Source organism: Acanthochromis polyacanthus, chromosome 5 (genome assembly GCF_021347895.1).
Source record: "Acanthochromis polyacanthus isolate Apoly-LR-REF ecotype Palm Island chromosome 5, KAUST_Apoly_ChrSc, whole genome shotgun sequence".
Taxonomy (NCBI): domain Eukaryota; kingdom Metazoa; phylum Chordata; class Actinopteri; family Pomacentridae; genus Acanthochromis; species Acanthochromis polyacanthus.
The window spans coordinates 8,379,166-8,397,036 of record NC_067117.1 but is presented as its reverse complement, the minus strand read 5'-3'; the positions used below and the strand labels follow the sequence as shown (position 1 = coordinate 8,397,036).

The following is a 17,871-nucleotide window of genomic DNA, read 5'->3' as shown; positions in this document are numbered from 1 at the left end:
GTAGTGAACAAGCCCATCTATCGCTCCATGGAAAACCTCAACTCCAGCAGTGCCTTCCAGGGGATGGAGAACGCCGCCAGCATGGGTGGAGGCCGCTTCCCCACCCTGCCCCTCTCTGGATTCAACTTTGCCCCCAACTCGTCCACCTCCCGGTCAGGCCACCTCATGGTCCCTGGGTCCTCTGCAGCCTCCACGGCTCAAACAGCGCCATCCAACCCCAGGGTGGTCCCCATGATCACTCGGAGCCAGAGCTCCAGCAACCTGCCTGAGAACACGATGGAGAATCCGTACGATGAGGTGGGCGGCGGCTTCAGCAGCGTCAATTACAAGATCCCGAAGAAGTCGTGCAGCCAGTGGGACATGGTGGGAGCTTCAGGCAAGAAGAATCATCTGCAGGTACGTAGAGCAAAATATGAAACTCGCACAGATGCTACCTAAGCATCTGGTTCACACAGAAAAAAACACAAAAAAGAGTGAAGGGGAGGTAGAGTATTTGTGTATCTTGCCATTGTGATTTCCCTGAGTGTTTTTTCTGTGGAGTTTGGGGTGATTTCTGCTTCATTGCAGTTCTTTGGAGAGTTGTAGGATGCTTCCTCTTTCATCTGCAGTCAGAGTGCAGCCAAAATCTGACTTTTTTTTTTCTTTCTCGCTCAAATCACATGAAATCTGATCTCTTGATTTCTGATTTATTCCTTATCCATTTATTAAATAAAATACAGGTCAGATTTTTCTTTCAATACAGTCTCAGCATGCTAAATTATGCCAGAATTCATGCAACGTTCACGTCACTCTAGATCTACATTCATCACAGTTTTGCACTGATGAGAGACATTTGGCGAATCTACGACTTTTCCGATTAGACAAAGAGGTTAGACAGTCTCCAACCCTGTTTCCAGTCAATACAAGACAATCCTCCGTGCGTTCTCTGGCAGATGTGTCACCTGAACTGACTGTCTTGCTGTGAGAGGTTCTGAAAATTGCAGTTAAATGTAAACCTCAACATCCTGAAATTGTGAATGAAATCTGCTTCAGTTAATCCATTCACATCACAGTCCCACCTCTCCTGGCTCTTACCACACATTCACACACCTCCATACAGAAGTGACAGCCTCAAAAAACAGCTATAATTCCAAATTTGGCTCTCCTTTTCCTTATCCTCATCTTCGTTTGCACAGAAATTCACTGGCTTCTGCTGCACGTCAGCTTAAAAATGAGGCTGTAAACACTGACTTCAGTGGCCTCCATGTTTACCTCTGTACCTCAGTATGTGATGTCTTTGTTGTTGTTCTTTTGCACATGTGGGTCAGGTCAGGACTGCCAGAAACCATCAAAAGCATAAAAACTATAAATTTCAAATAATTTCTAGACAATCAAAACAGTTAATTTCAAATTTTCTGTCGATCCTCAGTGGAAATCACTGCAATGGGTCATTAAAACTATGACCCGTTGCAGTGACATTATCTTTACTATGATGTAGTAAAGATAATGTCCATCCATCCATTATCTTTACACCGCTTAATCCTCATTAGGGTCACGAGTTGCTGGAGCGTATCCCGGACGACTTCGGTCGCCAGTCCATCACAATATAGAGACAAACCGTCACACTCACATTCACACCTACGGACAATTTAGAGTTATCAGTTAACCTCAGCTTGTTTTTGGACCGTGGGAGGAAGCCGGAGTACCTGGAGAAAACCCACACATGCACAGGGAGAACATGCAAACTCCATGCAGAAAGATTCTAGCATGGCAGGGACGTGAAACGGGGATCTTCTAGACCTTCTTGATCTTCTTCAAGGTGACAATGCTAACCACCAAGGCACCGTGCAGCCTCTAGAGATAATGTGAACAGCCAAATGAAAAAACTATCTAATCTGAGCAATAAATCTGAATGAAGCACGGAGGCTTGCATTTCACATGTTTTTCCTGTTGTAAAATGTGTTTCTTAAATCTAATGTAGGATATTAACTCGCCGTCTTTTATGGTGAGTAAAAGTGACACATTCAGAATCCTTCTTAAAAAAACACAAACGTATTGTCAGAAAAATATATTTCAAGCACCTAAAGAAAAAGTACTTTTTCTGATGTGAAATGGGCATCCAGAGTGTTGATTGTGATATTAAATGGTTAGATTTTGAATACTGATTCATCAGTGATAGTATTTTGGACTGATGCTAAAGTAGTTTTAATGTTATACTCTCTACAGTCAGTTCAGTCCTGTGGTTCCCAACCAACATTGAGGGAAAAGCACATTTTGATTTGACAAATCTTTAATCATTGTTTGCATGTTTTCTGATATATTTGATCATCAGACGTCAGCTAGTTACATAATAAAAGCCAATAAAATGGCTTTGAGTAACAACTGTCTTGGAGAAACTGATAAAGTCATCTGCAGCATCATAAGAGGCTTTAACCAGACACTGTTTTTTAGGGGGCCTCAAATGGGATGGGAACTGCTGGTTTTAATCCTAAATAATGAATGTATTTTATGCTGGTACTTTTTTTGCGTAATCTTAATCGAAAATGTGACTACTAAATGCGGGAGCCAAATGTGTAAATGCAGCGGAGGACAGTATTGCCTTCTGAAATGTAGCAGAGTAGAAGAATGGAGTAGAATAAAAATAAAAATGTTCCACAAGTTTACTAAAGTACAGTGTTAGAGGAGCACATAGTTGCTTCTCACTACTGTAGCCAGGTTAACAAAAACTTGTGGCTTTTGTTTTAGACAAATTGAACTGAGGATGTGTTCATACTGCATTGATAATCCCAGTATCATTGGATACTCATCCATTCATACCTCCATGTCTCAGTTAGATGGAATCAGTTTATGTAAAGCGACCTTGGATTTGTGAAAGGCGCTATATAAATTGAACATATTATTATTATTATTATTAATATTTACAATAGTTGGTTGTTCCAGTAAAGTTAGAAAGTGTTTTATTTGAACTATATTCTATGATTTAGGTTTTGTATTTCTCCTGCGATGAGGCAAACACTGAGTTAAACTTAACGTTTCTGACAGATTGTCAAAAATTGGTTTGCATAAGCTTTCAAAAGAAAAGGTCAAGGCAACAAAACACACATACAGCAGTTTTTAGATGTACATGCTCTACACTGTTCACAAAAACAAACCTGCTACTGTTAACAGTAGTCAGGGTTTGAAGGCAGTCAGTGTTTGTCTGATAGGTTTTTAGTAAGTGTAATAGATAATTAGTATAGAGAACAGTGAAGGAAAATTATGGAACAGAAAAATTCATGCATGTAGCGGATATTGAAGAAGACTGGGATTACATTCATTTTGACTTTCTCTCATTGGCAAAATCTCTAAAATCATGGATTTGCAGGTCATAACTCCCAAACTATAATAGTCCAGCTGGTGTTTTTATTAACACTTGACTACGCTGGGCAAACTGCAATAAACCAAATACAAAACTTTAATAAAAGCAAATACATAAATGGTAGATGTAAATCTTTGCCAATGTTGTTCAAGAAAATTACAGAATTCTGTACTGCCGTTTTAAACTAAACATTTCTTTGCTACATTTTTTAATTTTTTTACTTACATTCCAATATAATGAAACAATATTTTCAGGAAGAGCAAAAGAACAACAGGAATATCACATTACTATAAAAAGCCTAGTGGGTCTTGTTTGAATCCCGCGAGATGAACCTGTATTTGATTTACGCTGGTGCTTGACCTTAATAATCCTCTGAGAGCAGCAATCAAGTTAGCATTGTGGTGACGCCAGAGCTTCCCTGTATTACATCAGAGGGGATTACACAAGGCGTTGCTGAGGAGAGGAATACTCAAGGTTATCCTTCTGTCAGCTGAGGGAAACTCCCACAGTCGAGTATCCGAGCTGTCTCCCCAAATACACTTTGCTTCTACTGAACTGTGCGTGGGCAAGCGACTTCCGGCTTTGGACAGATGCTATCTCATTGGAAATGACAGTGCTCTTTTTCCATCTCTTGCGTCTCTTCCTCCCCATCTGTCTCTTTCTGTGTCTGTCCCTCTTGCTCTCTGAGGACCCTCCTCATCCGAGCCTTTAATACCAGTAAGCAGGATTATCACAGCCACATTCCGGCCATAACTCCCTGTTTTTCAACCAGAAAACAGTCTCCGGCCACATATGTGTGCCAGCGTTTTCTGTAAATGCAGCCTCACTGATGATGAATTTCAAATACGTTTAATGTTAGTCCTTCAGGAAGTAAAATTAATTTGAATTTAACCCTCGTGTTGTCCTCTGGGTCAAAACTGACCCGTTATAAAGTTTGAAAATGTGGAAAAAAAAATACATATTTTCACAGTGAAACGTCTGATGTCCACATTTTCAACATTTTTGGGACATCTTTGAACGTTTTTTGGTGGGAAAAAAGAAATGTTAAAAATGTTTGCTAAGAAAATATTTCTTTAATTCTTAAAGAAAATATTAGCAATTTTACTGATGTATATGCAATCACTTTAGATATTTTTTTTGAAAGATTTTTGCTCATTTTTTGAAAATATTTACAAGAATTTTCTTGCCAAATTTGTTTTTTTTTTAAATTAAACTTTCAAGGGAAGCTTTTAAGGAATTATTGGAATTTTCTTTCTGAAAGTTTTGAAAATTTTCAGAAATTTGGGGATTTTTTTGGATTTTTTTTCAGACAAGGAAGCAATATTTTTTGGTGCCCATAAATGAGGACAACAGGACGGCTAAACATGAAAATGACTGATTGGGACTTCTCCAATGAAAATGAAGTTGTTATTCTTGATGACGTGTCTATATGCTGGGTTTTTTTAATATGTTAGAGTACATATCATGAGCCAAATCAGAGCACCTCTGTCTTGAAACTGTCGTGTAGACTACCGACATCAACAAACCTAAGGTACCCATGCTGTCAACTTGCAGAGTGGAGCTTTGTGTATCATTATTTTTCTTCAGATTCAGTTTCCAGATTGAACATGTGTGACTAAATTACCACAATATTACAAGAGTGGAGCAGTTTTAACGTGTTTGAGCAGAGTTGAAGGTGAGCAGCGGTGGAGAGGTGGGTGGAGATAGAGATGGGAACCAATTTTCAAATTCATAGATCTGCAATTACTGTGCCATTTTTATGCATGAAGGCATTATTTTTTCATGTAAACACCTTCTAATTATGTAAATTTGATGGTTAGAGGTGAGTTTTTAGCAATTTGGCTCGTTTCAGGATAAGAATTTAAAATAATTTCATGGCATTTTTGCCTCTTATCATCAAGTACTGAACTCATAAGGAAGCCATCGACACTGACATGCCGTCAGCACAGCTTCCTCTTCTCTGTGCAGGCTTCACACAAAATTTTGGAATCAGGCTATGGGGATTTGCACTGACAGGAAGACCTGCCTCACTCAAATTTATCATAAAAGTGACGCATGCTGTTAAAATTAGACCCTGGAATAGATCATTTATTTCCTCTGCACTAAGCGTTTTTATGGATTTCACTTCTCATGCTGAAACAGAAAGAGCCTCCCACAAACTTCCAAATTATCAGATTGATTTCATAGCATGCTTCACACCAGAAGAAGCAGCACAGATAATCACCTTCAACAAAGTGTTGTTAGTTTGCTGCTGTTGCATCTATTGCGTTCTCAGTCAAATTCAACCTGCCACAGAAAATGAATTTCTGAGAATGAGGAAACACAAAACACACACACACACACACACACACACACGCACACACGCACACATGTAACATCTGCTGTCTAGACTCCTGCTCCCACACAAACTGAACCTTTCATGCAAAACATTTGTGATTAAAAATAGATGAAATTCTCACATCTGACAGTAACACGTTTACCGCAGCAACGATTTCCTTTTTTTCCTATTCTATATTTCCCAACTACTGGGATGAAACATTCCAATCCAAACTTTACATTAGTTAGTTGTTGGACCGGACACGATGTTGTAGTTTATCTAGAACAGAAGTGTCAAACATGCGGCCTGTGGGCCAAAACCAGCACACCAAACGGTCTAATCCAGCCTGCGGGATTTCTAGACCATGACAAATTGTTTTGATCATAAAGTAAAAAAAAAAAAAATTGAAATATTTTGTCTTGTTGTTGTTGTTTTTTATAGTTTGCCTCATGTTTTGGTCATTTTTTTTCTTTTTTTGTCATTTTGTCTTTCCTTTTTGTCTTGCTTGTGTTTTTGTCATATTTTTGTCAATTATTCGTCTAATTTTTTTTTTACCATTTTTGTCACTTTGTAACTTTTCTGTCTAATTTTTGTCTCTTTTGTTTTGTCTCATTTGTCATTTTGTGTCTCATCATTATAATATTTTGCCTTGTTTCACAGCTTTTTTGTCAGATTGTTGTTGTTTCGATCATAAAGTAAAATACAAAATCATTCAGTTGCAGATATCTGAGACTAAAAGTTTTGTGCCTTTTTGGAGATAAACTGATCTGGAAGTTGTAATACACAAATGATAAACTGAGACATAATGTTGTTGAAATTGAATTAATATTCAGGTTGTTCATACTGCTTTGTAAAAAGAGTTCATTAAATGTGAACATTTTCAGAATGTACTTTTTGCTCAATAACAAAGGAAAAATTTGAATTGGCGGTGTTTATATGTTGTTATGCTCTGATTTTACTGATTTGGCCCACTGGAGATAAAACTGGGCTGAATGTGGCCACTGAACTGAAATGAGTTTGACACCTCTGATCAAGAACAGTGCAGCAGAGACCAGTTCTCATATCTTCCATCTACAGATAAAGTTGCTTAGGTCATTTCGTGGTAGCACTACTATGAGAAAGCAACTCACTGTGAATAATTACCCAGTCACAGCTCGAAGGAAGGCGACACTGTCAAACCTGAAGAAGAGGTAGAACAAGAAATGACGGAAACAAAAAAAATAAAGACATTTTTGTCTTTAATAGAGTAAAAAAGAAAAAAGAATGTGCTTGTTAATGCAGGAAACATCGAGGTAATTCATAGCATAGATGAGCTTCATTCTATTTTAGTGTCACTCTGCTGAGCCACACAACAACATCAGTCACGCATCTATTTTAAGGTAAAATGTCCATTTTGACACAAAATCTCATTCATAATTCAGCCAAAATACACACTGCAAAATGTGTGTTGGTGAACAAGTGTTTTTGGGATGCATGCAAAGACACATTCACACAAAACAGCAGCATCCCTATGCTGTACGCTTTAAAGACACCAGTAGTTTCATGTTTGGAAGTTCCGTTAGTTTGCTAAATAAATTAAAGGGTTTTCTCTGTATGCACATTTTTACTAACTTCCTTATCAGTTTTATGGTGTTAATCAATCATAATCAATATTACATGCTCTACAAATCAGTCTGTGATTTAGTTGCAGTTGAAGATTCTTTCAGTTTTAAAATGGCGTCAGAGTGCTTTTTGTTGTGCATTTTTAATCAGACGTGGCCACGATTGACCCTGTCGGGAAAGACGTGATTTAACTGCTGAGGTAAACAGAAGGAAGCAGTGGGACGGTAATCTTCAGGTGAGGCCCAGTGCTGCCCCTGGAGTAAACTGCCATCACGTCCCTTTGTGCATGTGCCTCACACACATGCAAACGCACAGGCGTCCGTACACACCGTGCTCCCTCAGTCATTTATCTGAAACGCTGCATTATGTAACAGGATCAACCAGCTAGTCAGTTAGTGAATGATGTCTCGGCTGTATCCCGTGGGATGCTGATCTTCCATGTACATCCTCCAGTTAATTTCACTGGATTTATAGATCTCCTTCTCTTGTAGCTGTTGCTGTAGTACTCTCTATCTGGGTGAGCACACGCATTTCGATAAGCTCCGTCTTAATCCAAAGTCTGACAAATTATTTAATAGGAAGAGGGAGTCAGATTTATTTGTTTCTCTTTGTGGCTTCTATGAGGTTTCTGTCTCCTTACATTCTGAGACGACTGGCTTTGTTCAAGATGCTCCAATCTTATGGCTCCTTACCTATGCTGTTATTTTTGTTTACACACTGCGTCCACATCAAATAATGTACAACATTGTGGAAAAGCCGTGAACACTGAAAGTAAAGTGAGGCTGCTTTCAAAATTCTGAGTGTTTTTTGCATATATTTTTTGCAGATTGATACGAAATTGCAGTAAAATTCACTTCTTTTCAGCACGTTTGGCATAGATGTTGTTTCAGCATCAGCAGAACTTACTTAGATTTAGACCATCTTTTCAGATACAAGTAAATCCACACCGACTCCATTGTGTAAAGATGAGAGGTCCTGCTGCTGACATAGAAAGTCCAAATGTGTATTTATCCCCCGCAGAAAATAGTCCCCAATGAGTGTACTCCTTTTTTGAGTAGTAATCTCTCTTCTTTCCTTTGCACTTTTCTCCTCTTCGCTCCCTCTTCTTCATCTTCCGTCCTCCTTTACCTCTTTCTGCCTTCAAGGTCCCAACTGAGTCCTACCTGTCACAGCTGTCCTGGCAGGACTCCCCTCTTTATACTGAAATGCAGCCAGAGAAGCGTCAGTCACAGCTGGAGCCACCCAACCCTGCTCCGGGTCAGCAGCCTCTTCAGATCATGGACCTGTGGGAGCAGTACTCTGACCCGGCTACAGGTCGATGCTACTACGTCAACAGCATTAGCAAGGAGAGGTCCTGGAAACCCCCCCGCCGGGCCCGAGGTCAAACCACCAACAAGGTGAAGCCGCCAACACAGCGGGATCGCTGTCAGTTACTGCTCCCGAATCCACATATTTTTATACTTGCACTGAAATTGCCTAAAAATGTGAAAAGGTTGGCATTTTTTTCAGAGCAGGATGAAAGTGTCGTCTCTCCAAGGAGAGGATAGAAAAGGGTCAGAGTGTAGAATGAAAGCGAATGCTCATTTACATGCTCACATGGTTTGACTGTATCAGCACTAAAAGGAACCTTTTCAGCCAAAGAACTTCATAAGACCTAAAGGAGAGCTGCCTGGATGGATATTTTTTCTCTTTACTGAGACACAGAGGGTTAGAGACACATTGATCACAGGACTGATTTTCCACAGCTGTTGTCTGGTTTACGAGGGGAGACCCATGTCTGAGCATTAGATATTCTATACAGTATATTCTGACTTTGGCATCAAGTCACATTGAACTTAAAGTGGTCCAGGGAGGTTATGCTAACCTCCACTGTGGATTCTCGACTTTGACTAGTTGACTCAAACATTTTCAAGTCTATATTGTTTACACTGAGGCTTAGTAGCTTTTGGTTTCTGCTTAAAGCAGCACTAGAAGTGAAAATTCTTCCAAGATCCTTTACAGATCACACAAGGCAGCTTTACAGAAGTACTTGGGCATACTTAGAAAATGTACACTTTCATGTCTAGAGGTGAATTAAAAGCCTAATGCCACTCTCATATCTGTCTGTTAAGTATAAATCTACAGTCAGCTGCTGGTCTGCTTAACTTAGCATAATCACTGTGAAACAGAGTAAAAATGCTTGGATCTGTCCAAAGGTAACTAAATCCAGCCTCCAGCAACTAGAAGCTCGCTAATTATTACATTATGTCTCATTTGTTTTCACAATAAATGAAGATGAAATCATCAGGGTTTAGGACCGTTATTTGCTATTTCTTAGCCTGAATATTTCCTAGATAATAATTATCAGGAAATACTTTGCAGAATGTCCACCTCTTGTTTTTATTGTAACTAAATGGAAGCTCACGATGCAGTGTACTGACACCTGAATGCCCGAATATTATCTTTGTAAAACTTTGAATGTTCACTGTTTGATCCTGTCAGACTGCTGTTAGTTTATCTGAAGCGATGGATTCTTTTGAGGCCATGCTTTGCAATAATAATAATAGCTAAGATGTATTTAAGACCTTCCTGTTTCATAATCTGCGTGTGTTTCTCTGGCAGGCCAATCAAGTACAACCTCAGACGTTACCCAGGGATGCCAGCCATCTGTCTCTACCGCTTTCTGATGCTGGCAATGGAACTATGCACAGGGTAAATATACTGTTCTTCTAAAGAGCTGGTAAAATTCATCTTTCCTGATTCCGTCTGATTTAACTTAAGAGCTACTTCTGAATCAGATTCATTAGATTTTAAAACATCCTTTGTGCTCGTAAGATCACAGGATATGGGAGGATTTGAGAGGCTGAGATCAGGATGAGGATGTTGAGATCACAGATTAATCATTAGCATGATTGATTGGAAGAACACATGATCTGACTCTGCTGTTGTTTTACCCACATTCGCCTGTTTCAAGCACTCGCATGTTAATTTTCTCTATTAACTAAAGTAGAAACTGACTAGAGAGGTGGAAGGAGGGCTTTCTGCGACTGGAGATTTCCTTTGAGGTTCATGTTGGGGCATGTTTAGCATCCACAGGATGTACAGTATTTCCAAGAATGTTTCATTATGTTTTATTTCTTCATTGATTTTCTTGGTTATTTTATATATATTTTTACATTCCTGTTTTTTGACCATCCAAGCCTCAAAACCTGCTGGTGGGTTCGAAACAAAAAAAACATTTATCAGTGCCAGAAACTGTGAAAACAGAGAAGATCACTAGGTTTTCTACCTTGTGTCAGCCCCTGAACTCACTATGCAAGACGTGCTGTTCCATCAGGAAGCAAAATCTACGCTTATAATCACAGTATTTTATCAAAATCATTTTATTCAACGTGCCATTTTAAAATGTATCAAAAAGACATGTTTTGCTCCAACCAGATTCTGCAAAAAAACAAAAATTCTGCTCTCCTCAGAGTGAAAGAGAAGCCATAAGTGACTGAGCTGCATTCTACCGTCACATGCGAAAAATTTAGGGGCCCTTCAGCTAATCTAGGATGAATTGCAGGCTGTGTTTACACACCGCCGATAGGAGACTTGTATGGAAACAAATTCAGAAAATAGTAAACTCTCTGTTGTACTTGGAGTCATCATTGTTCTCCTTTTTTTTTTTTGGTAACACTCTGTGGACACTTTGTTGTTGTACATGCTCTTTCTGGATTTTTTATGTTTATATACAAAAAGTAACCAAAGAAATTCAGCTGCTGTTTTTATTTTTCTCTTTGTCATGCTACACAGAAAATATATTTTGAGTCCTTTCTACTTCTAGCTGTGCTTGTGGTGTTTCTACAGAGGTACAGAACTTCACGACTTAATGTTTATGACATTTCTCGCCAAGCAAGTATTTAGTCTAAGCAGTTGGGTGAGTTTTTGTGATTCATTTGGTTCTTCAGAAGTGTCGAGAATCTTTTATATTCTTAACTTATTGCTCTTTCCTTGGTGTAAATCATGATCAAGAGTATTAATAGCAGTCCTTATGTAACATTTTTAAGTGTGAACAGCTGTGCTTTGACGTCTGTAAACACAAACAGACAGGACGAACCGCAGTGAGACAACGACACACACACACACACACATATATATACACACTCTGCCCACCTCTCTCATATAAATCTGCTGTCAGCTTCTATCTCTCGCAGCAGCACAGAGTTCCAGATTAAAGCAGAGAGAAATGCTGAGGGAGAAAAAATTAAAAAGAAGATTATATCTCTCTAGTTGCCTCATAATTTACTGACAGACTCTTGTACCTTATTTATTTATCTATTGACCGTCCTCTGGCACACAGGTCTAAGGTAATAACAAGCTAATGCCTCTCGGTCTGATGCGGATAAGCAGAAGCCATTAGGGCCACACAGGGGGAGGCAGAGGACTGCGTGTTAAATCCAAAACGTTACAAAACATTTGCTAAATTTAAACCACTCTCTGAAACTTCCCATCCGTCTTCAGCCTCTCCCAGACTCTGCAGATGCCGTCATAGTAAATACTTTATTTCACTTCATTTCTTTTTCATTACCTTCAACTTTTTTCTAAGGTTAATTTTACACGCTTCAGTCGAGCACGTACATGTTGTTTCAGATGTAAAGATTTTTGGAATCCATGCAGCAGCCGTCAGTGAGTGACACTGACCCGTCCGTCGAATCAATGACGACGTCTACGTGGCGACTCTGCGCCAGCTCCCTGATCCAGATTGTTAGAGATAAGCATTTTGCATCTCAAGGCTGCATTGCCTCAATGTTGCATCAGTGTTTCAAATTTAATGTTGCTCATCAAAAAAATACCCACATGATCAAAGTAGTGATTCCCCCATCAAGTCAGTTTCAGATGCGTTCTGTTGACCTATATGTGTCACTTTTTATTCTGTGCTACACGTTTTAACAAACAGGAATTGAAGTGGTTATACATAATGCATACTGCAAGCCACACGGGTTTATGACCCAGGTGTTAAAACACTTGTGGCCCATATTACTTGTTGGCACAACAAATGATCTAGTTTAGATTTTTATTTTACCCTTTAAGCATTTTGATTGTGAGCTAATCTGGAGATCTGCTGCCTTCAGATGCAGTTCTGAGTGCATCACCAGTAGCTGTATTCTTTATTCTACATTGTTATATTTCTAATCTTGATACCTTAACTTACCATATTCAGTATATTTGACAATAGATCTGAGATGATCAATTGATTTATCGACAGAAATCCATCATCAGCTATTTTGACAATTGATTAATGGTTTATTCTTCAGAAGAAAAAGTCAACAGTTTTTCTATTTTCAGCTTGTGAGGATTTTCTGCTTTTGCTTCGTGAACTCTTGGTCAGAAAAAGCAACATATTTGCTGACATCATCCAGGGATTTGGAAAATTTCTTGTCCACTAATCCATCAATCGAGCAGATAATCTGAGGATTAGTCAATAATGAAAACAATCGTTAGCTGCGGTTTCTTTTCATGGATACACTCACTTGCTTTGCATTTCCAAGTTATGCAATACACATAAATGATATATAGGGCATTGTTATCAATTAAATTGGTGGTTCCCAAAGTTTTTTGCTTGATGTACCCTTATAACCCGTCCAAAAAGCTTCATCATGTTCCATGTGTCTTCATTTACATGGATTTAGAGCTGAATATTATTAAATGCTATTGATATGATAAAAGAAGGCGTTGTTGCAGTTACTGGAAGTGTGGATCTCCAGCTCTTTCTCTGATTTTGTTTGTTCAGTGGGATCACTGCTCACTGCTTTTGTTACGCTATGAATTGGCAGAAGTTTCTAACATTTAATCAGTACTTCTCTGCATACTTTAACTTCTCTACTTGCTTGTTTCCGCATAGCCTCGGTTGCCGCATGTAGTTTCACACCTGTGCCAGTTTAGTTGGAGCCAGTTTAAGTTGGCTTATGCTAGCAGCCGGTTTATTGGTTTTTGTGGCAATAATTAAACTGAAAATCAGTCTCTACTTTATAATCCTTTGCTGCTTTTTATTTTTATCCTAAGCACATTCAAATCAAATCTCTTCCCACACGCTGCCTGAGAACAGTTTTTTGGATTCAGCTATTATGCAGCATTTAAAGTAGCACCATCTAACACATTCAAATATTCCTTAGCATTAGTAATAACAGTTCTCCAAAATAATATGGTACCATAAAACTAACTGAGTAATTTTACTTTTGGTGCATTTCTGTCACTATAAAATAAGAATCTGATTTACTTTTACTGTATTAAAGCATCTAAATGCTTCTTCCACCACTGTCTCTGACTACAGATCTCGCAGACAAATGCTGTTGGACAGTGGTTAATGTGGCAATGTGAGCAAGGTTGTGGTATGATTATTCAGTCGAGCACACACCTTCCTGGCTGAGCCGCTGTACATGACACTCGTTGTGTCGCCTGATAAAGTCAGCTTCCCTCTAGAATGGGGAAGTAGACACGAGCTGAGACAGGAGGGAGAGATGAATGGTTTTTACATTTTTACAGTCAGACGAAAGGGTGTCCTGACATGATACGACAGAAGAACGTCAACTCAACGGAAAGCAAGCTCTCGGTCACAAAAGCTGGCCTGGATTGTACGACTGTTTGACCAGTCATAATGAGCACCTTTGCTGTGAGTTCATTTTATTGCCTACTTAGTGCTGTTTACTGAGCTGTGTTGTTGTTGTTGTTGTTCAGTGTCTTTATTGGTGTTGGTTTTTTTGGCAACACATGGGAAATGTCCTGCCAGTGAGCTGAATACGCTTCAATTGACTCTTGCTGTAATATGATTGACTCATATTAGTTTTTATGAGGCTACGGCACTGACGTTGTTAAAAGCTGATTTGACTGAATGTATATGGAGCTGTGTGATGTGTAACCTGGTTCGACTGCTATAAATGATTGTGTTTGAGTCAATTGTGTACTACGCAACACACGTTTCACTCTTACTGAGCAGCAACTGCCTGTCATTAACTTCAGGTAATACTTGTGTGTCCTCCTGTGCGGTGGTAGTCAATCAGAGAGCATGTTTAGCTGACAGGATGTTGGCGAAGCGAGTTTCAGTGCTGGTGTGACTGTCAGGCCTTTCATTTCTTAACTGAAAAAATTTGTCAGCATCCTGTTTTTCATGTGGGCGTGAAATTTGCCTAAATTGCTGCCACTTTGGATCAGACTTAGTGCTGCACAAATACAGAGAAAAGGACCAAAAATGACACATTCTTTAACGTCTTTTGAAGGTCATTTATGCAGAAAATGAAGTGTCTTTTAATGGTAAATGAAATATATGAAGCAACTGTTCATGTGTGTTCCTGCCTTTGTCTTCCTGCCCCCTTCTCTCCTGTCTTCCTTTTCTTCCTCTCCAGCTGTCACCTGATTTCCTCTTTGGGAGCCACCAGAGGAATGCTGACGGTGGCTGGCAGATGAAACAGGTAAAAACTCTGGCCTACCTGCTGCACTCTTTCGTCGACCAGAGGGCATCCAATGCATTTCACCTTGACGTTCACCTTGGAAAAAAACACCAGTCAAAGAATAAAGCGCCATTTATCAGTTTTACATATTCTCTCTGCACAACAGGATGCATTTGCTTAACAAAATGGGACATCAGAGAACCTGGTGACTTTGTCTGCCAGCTTGACTTTGTCACTGCATGAGCTGAAACTCTCCTTCATGCTATGCTTGCGTACTGTATCTTGTACCTCCTGCACATAAATATCTATAGATGCATGGATATTACTTGGACGGCCTACTGTACTTTAAAAAATCTGTAGACACCTTGTCATTTTTGTTTGCGTGCCTGATTGTGAAGGTAATCCTAAGTGTTTTGTCAGCGCTTAAAGAGCTTTTGATGGAGGGTCTTTTCCTCATGAAAAGCAATGAACTCCAGTCGTTAGATTTGCAAAAACTGCATCTCCACTGTAGTACTGTAGAATATATTAAAGTAATGCCAGCTACGCTCTTTAGATTCTCAGAGATCAGCATTTATGCATATTAAGGTGGCGAAATAGCAACTCATGGTGTAAAAAGAAAGGCTGTTACCCAAGCAGTTCTTACTGCAACATGTTGCATCACAGTGGGGTGTGGGTGCACTTGGTTTAAAGCCCTTTTAAAGGCCTCCTCTTAGCAAAGGAGCAGATTTGGCTCTTAGTGCTAATCCTCCTTGCATGAAGAGATGGCAAACATTAGAAGGGATATTTAGTCTGATTGTTGAAACTAGGTTACAGGGATTGGGAAGGGTACTTAATTATGGCTGTTGCTGCATAAAAAGTTGAAGTTGGGTGAACTTGTGCATTTGTATGCGCTCGTGCACACTTGTATATGTGCAAGCAGGCGAGTTGTTAAGCATAAATATGTAGCATGTAAAGTGTAGCTGCACATATCTGTCTATCTTTCAGGTGAAGTTTTACAGGAAACCACCATTTGCCGGTGTGTGAAGTGTTCAGGTCATACAAGTAGATGACATTAATGTTGAAGTAGCACTACTGCTGCATTATTATTCTTCCCCAATGAGGAAATGTTTAAAATACTTATGAAAAAAATTCCGACCTGACTTGATAAGTAAAAATGTTTCCTGATAGCTGCCACTGCGAGAGAGAGAACTGAGAGTAGATAACAAAACCTGTTAAAGCCCTGATAGGGGGGCAGTGAGCTTTGCTGTTGACTAATGGGAGCAAGGATGAATTTAAACAAGCGCGTTAGTGATTTGTTTCATGCCCTGACAGCGGCACTTTTAAATTAAACTTACTCATTTTGTCAAAATATATCAGCAAATACAAGAGAAATAGATCCCACTGGCAAACAGATTACCTCATCATTGGTGTAGCAATGAATGAAAAGCTGGAAGAAAAGAAATGAGAACTAATTTCCTGCTTGTGGTCTAAATACTTACAAGTTACTTATATGCTTAACAAACAGTAGAAATCATATATTATTAAAAAAAAAGAAAGATCAAACATATGATGCAATTAAGTTGAGGTAATTGATGAGCTTTGCATCACTGTTTGTATTGTAATCACGCTTCAAAGCAAATTCATCTCAATCTTGAGCTTTTATAGGAAATAAATAAATAAATGGGGTCCTGACCTCTTTGTTGCTCTTTGCTGTTTTATTGTTTGTGTTTTTAACTGTTGAGGTGTTTGTGCTCATTATGCTGTTGCACTGTTTGCTTAAGGCAGGAGCATCAGCTAAATGCTAAAATATACAATAAATGTGATATAAAGAAAATGACTCCTCTGCAGTTTGCTTCGTTAGAGGAAAACAAACACATCAGTATTCACAGGTTTACACACAACCTGCAGAGACAAAATACAGTGGAAGCATGTTGTATTTCATTTAAATCACTGTCCGCCCCTTTTCCCTTTGTTTTTCTCTTCCACCTTTTGACCACTCGCCCAAACATTTGTCCTTGAAGAGCATGCAGCGTGCCGTCTCCTCTGACACCCTGAGCACGATGGCATTCAGTAGCACTGATGCCCAGAGTCATAACTCTGCCGCCCTGCATGATGCCAAGCAGCAACTCAGCCACTCCCAGTCTATGATCCTGCCTGAGAACGGCAAGGTACTCACCTGCAGAGCACATATACACGCTCACAAGCTCATAAACCGTGTGCACCGTGTTCACAGAGAGGAGAGGAAATGCAGATAGGCTTCGACAAAGACTTATCGTACAAAACACTCTTGATGATCACATTTGCTCTGTGCACATTTGTGGCCAAATGCAATCAACTGAACACAGCAGATGATGCCCGCTTCCTGTTTTTTCAGCTGGTCCAGCAGAGCAGAGATTACTCCTGCAATGTGACCAACATCGTCGTGGAGCCTCCGTCTCCTCAGAGCTCTCCAGACAGCGACGGCTGCACACCGGTGAGAAAACACCTCCTCTTACTTTGGACATGGAGATCCAAGAAGAATTGGATCTCTAGTTTTGGTGATTTCATTTGTTTTTTGGACAAGTATTCCTCCAAGAGTTGGACAGCTCCGCCTCGGCGCATAAAGTGGGATGCCACATTATTATCTATTCTGTTCTATTCTATTCTATTCTATTCTATTCTATTCAGCTATTAGTGCAATGATTTTCCAGAATGTATCCTTTTTTTTGCAGGCATGCGTATTTTGTCTGTGTTTTTAAAGCACAATAAATACAAAAAAATCACAAACACAAAAAACATACACTGCCAGTCCAAAAAAAAAAAAAAAAAAGTCACACACTCTGCTGTTTCATTGGACCACCTTTAGCTTTGAGAACAACACACATTCACTGTGGTATCACTTTGATATGCTTCTGCAAAGTCACAGCATTTATTTCTCTCCAGAGATGCATTAATTTTCTACCAAGATCTTATATTGATGATGGGAGAGTCAGACCGCTGCACAAAGTCTTCTAAAGAACATCCCAAAGATTCTCAACGGGCTGAGGTCTAGATTCTGTGGAGGCCAATCCATGTGTGAAAATGATGCCTCTTGATCCCTGAACCACTCATTCACAGTGTGAGCCCCATGAATCCTGCTATTTTCATCTTGGAACATGTCCATGACATCAGGGAAGAAAAACTCCATTGATAGAGAGACCTGGTCATTCAGTATATTCAGGTAGCCACCTGACCTCATTCTTTGAGAACAT

General features: G+C 39.4%; 1 protein-coding gene across 4 annotated transcripts in view; it reads left to right on the top strand.

The window, feature by feature from the left end:
• Positions 1 to 17,871, top strand: part of arhgap9 (Rho GTPase activating protein 9) — a 46,363-nt gene that overhangs the window by 15,184 nt on the left and 13,308 nt on the right. For 3 of the 4 annotated variants that reach the window (XM_022205467.2, XM_022205543.2, XM_051948366.1), the window contains 6 exons: positions 5 to 396; positions 8,402 to 8,653; positions 9,858 to 9,947; positions 14,618 to 14,683; positions 16,663 to 16,809; positions 17,016 to 17,114. In XM_022205467.2, the coding sequence (XP_022061159.1) occupies positions 5 to 396; positions 8,402 to 8,653; positions 9,858 to 9,947; positions 14,618 to 14,683; positions 16,663 to 16,809; positions 17,016 to 17,114 (1,046 nt within the window). The remainder of the gene's footprint in view (positions 1 to 4; positions 397 to 8,401; positions 8,654 to 9,857; positions 9,948 to 14,617; positions 14,684 to 16,662; positions 16,810 to 17,015; positions 17,115 to 17,871) is intronic. The other variant, XM_022205612.2, reaches the window with a different exon arrangement.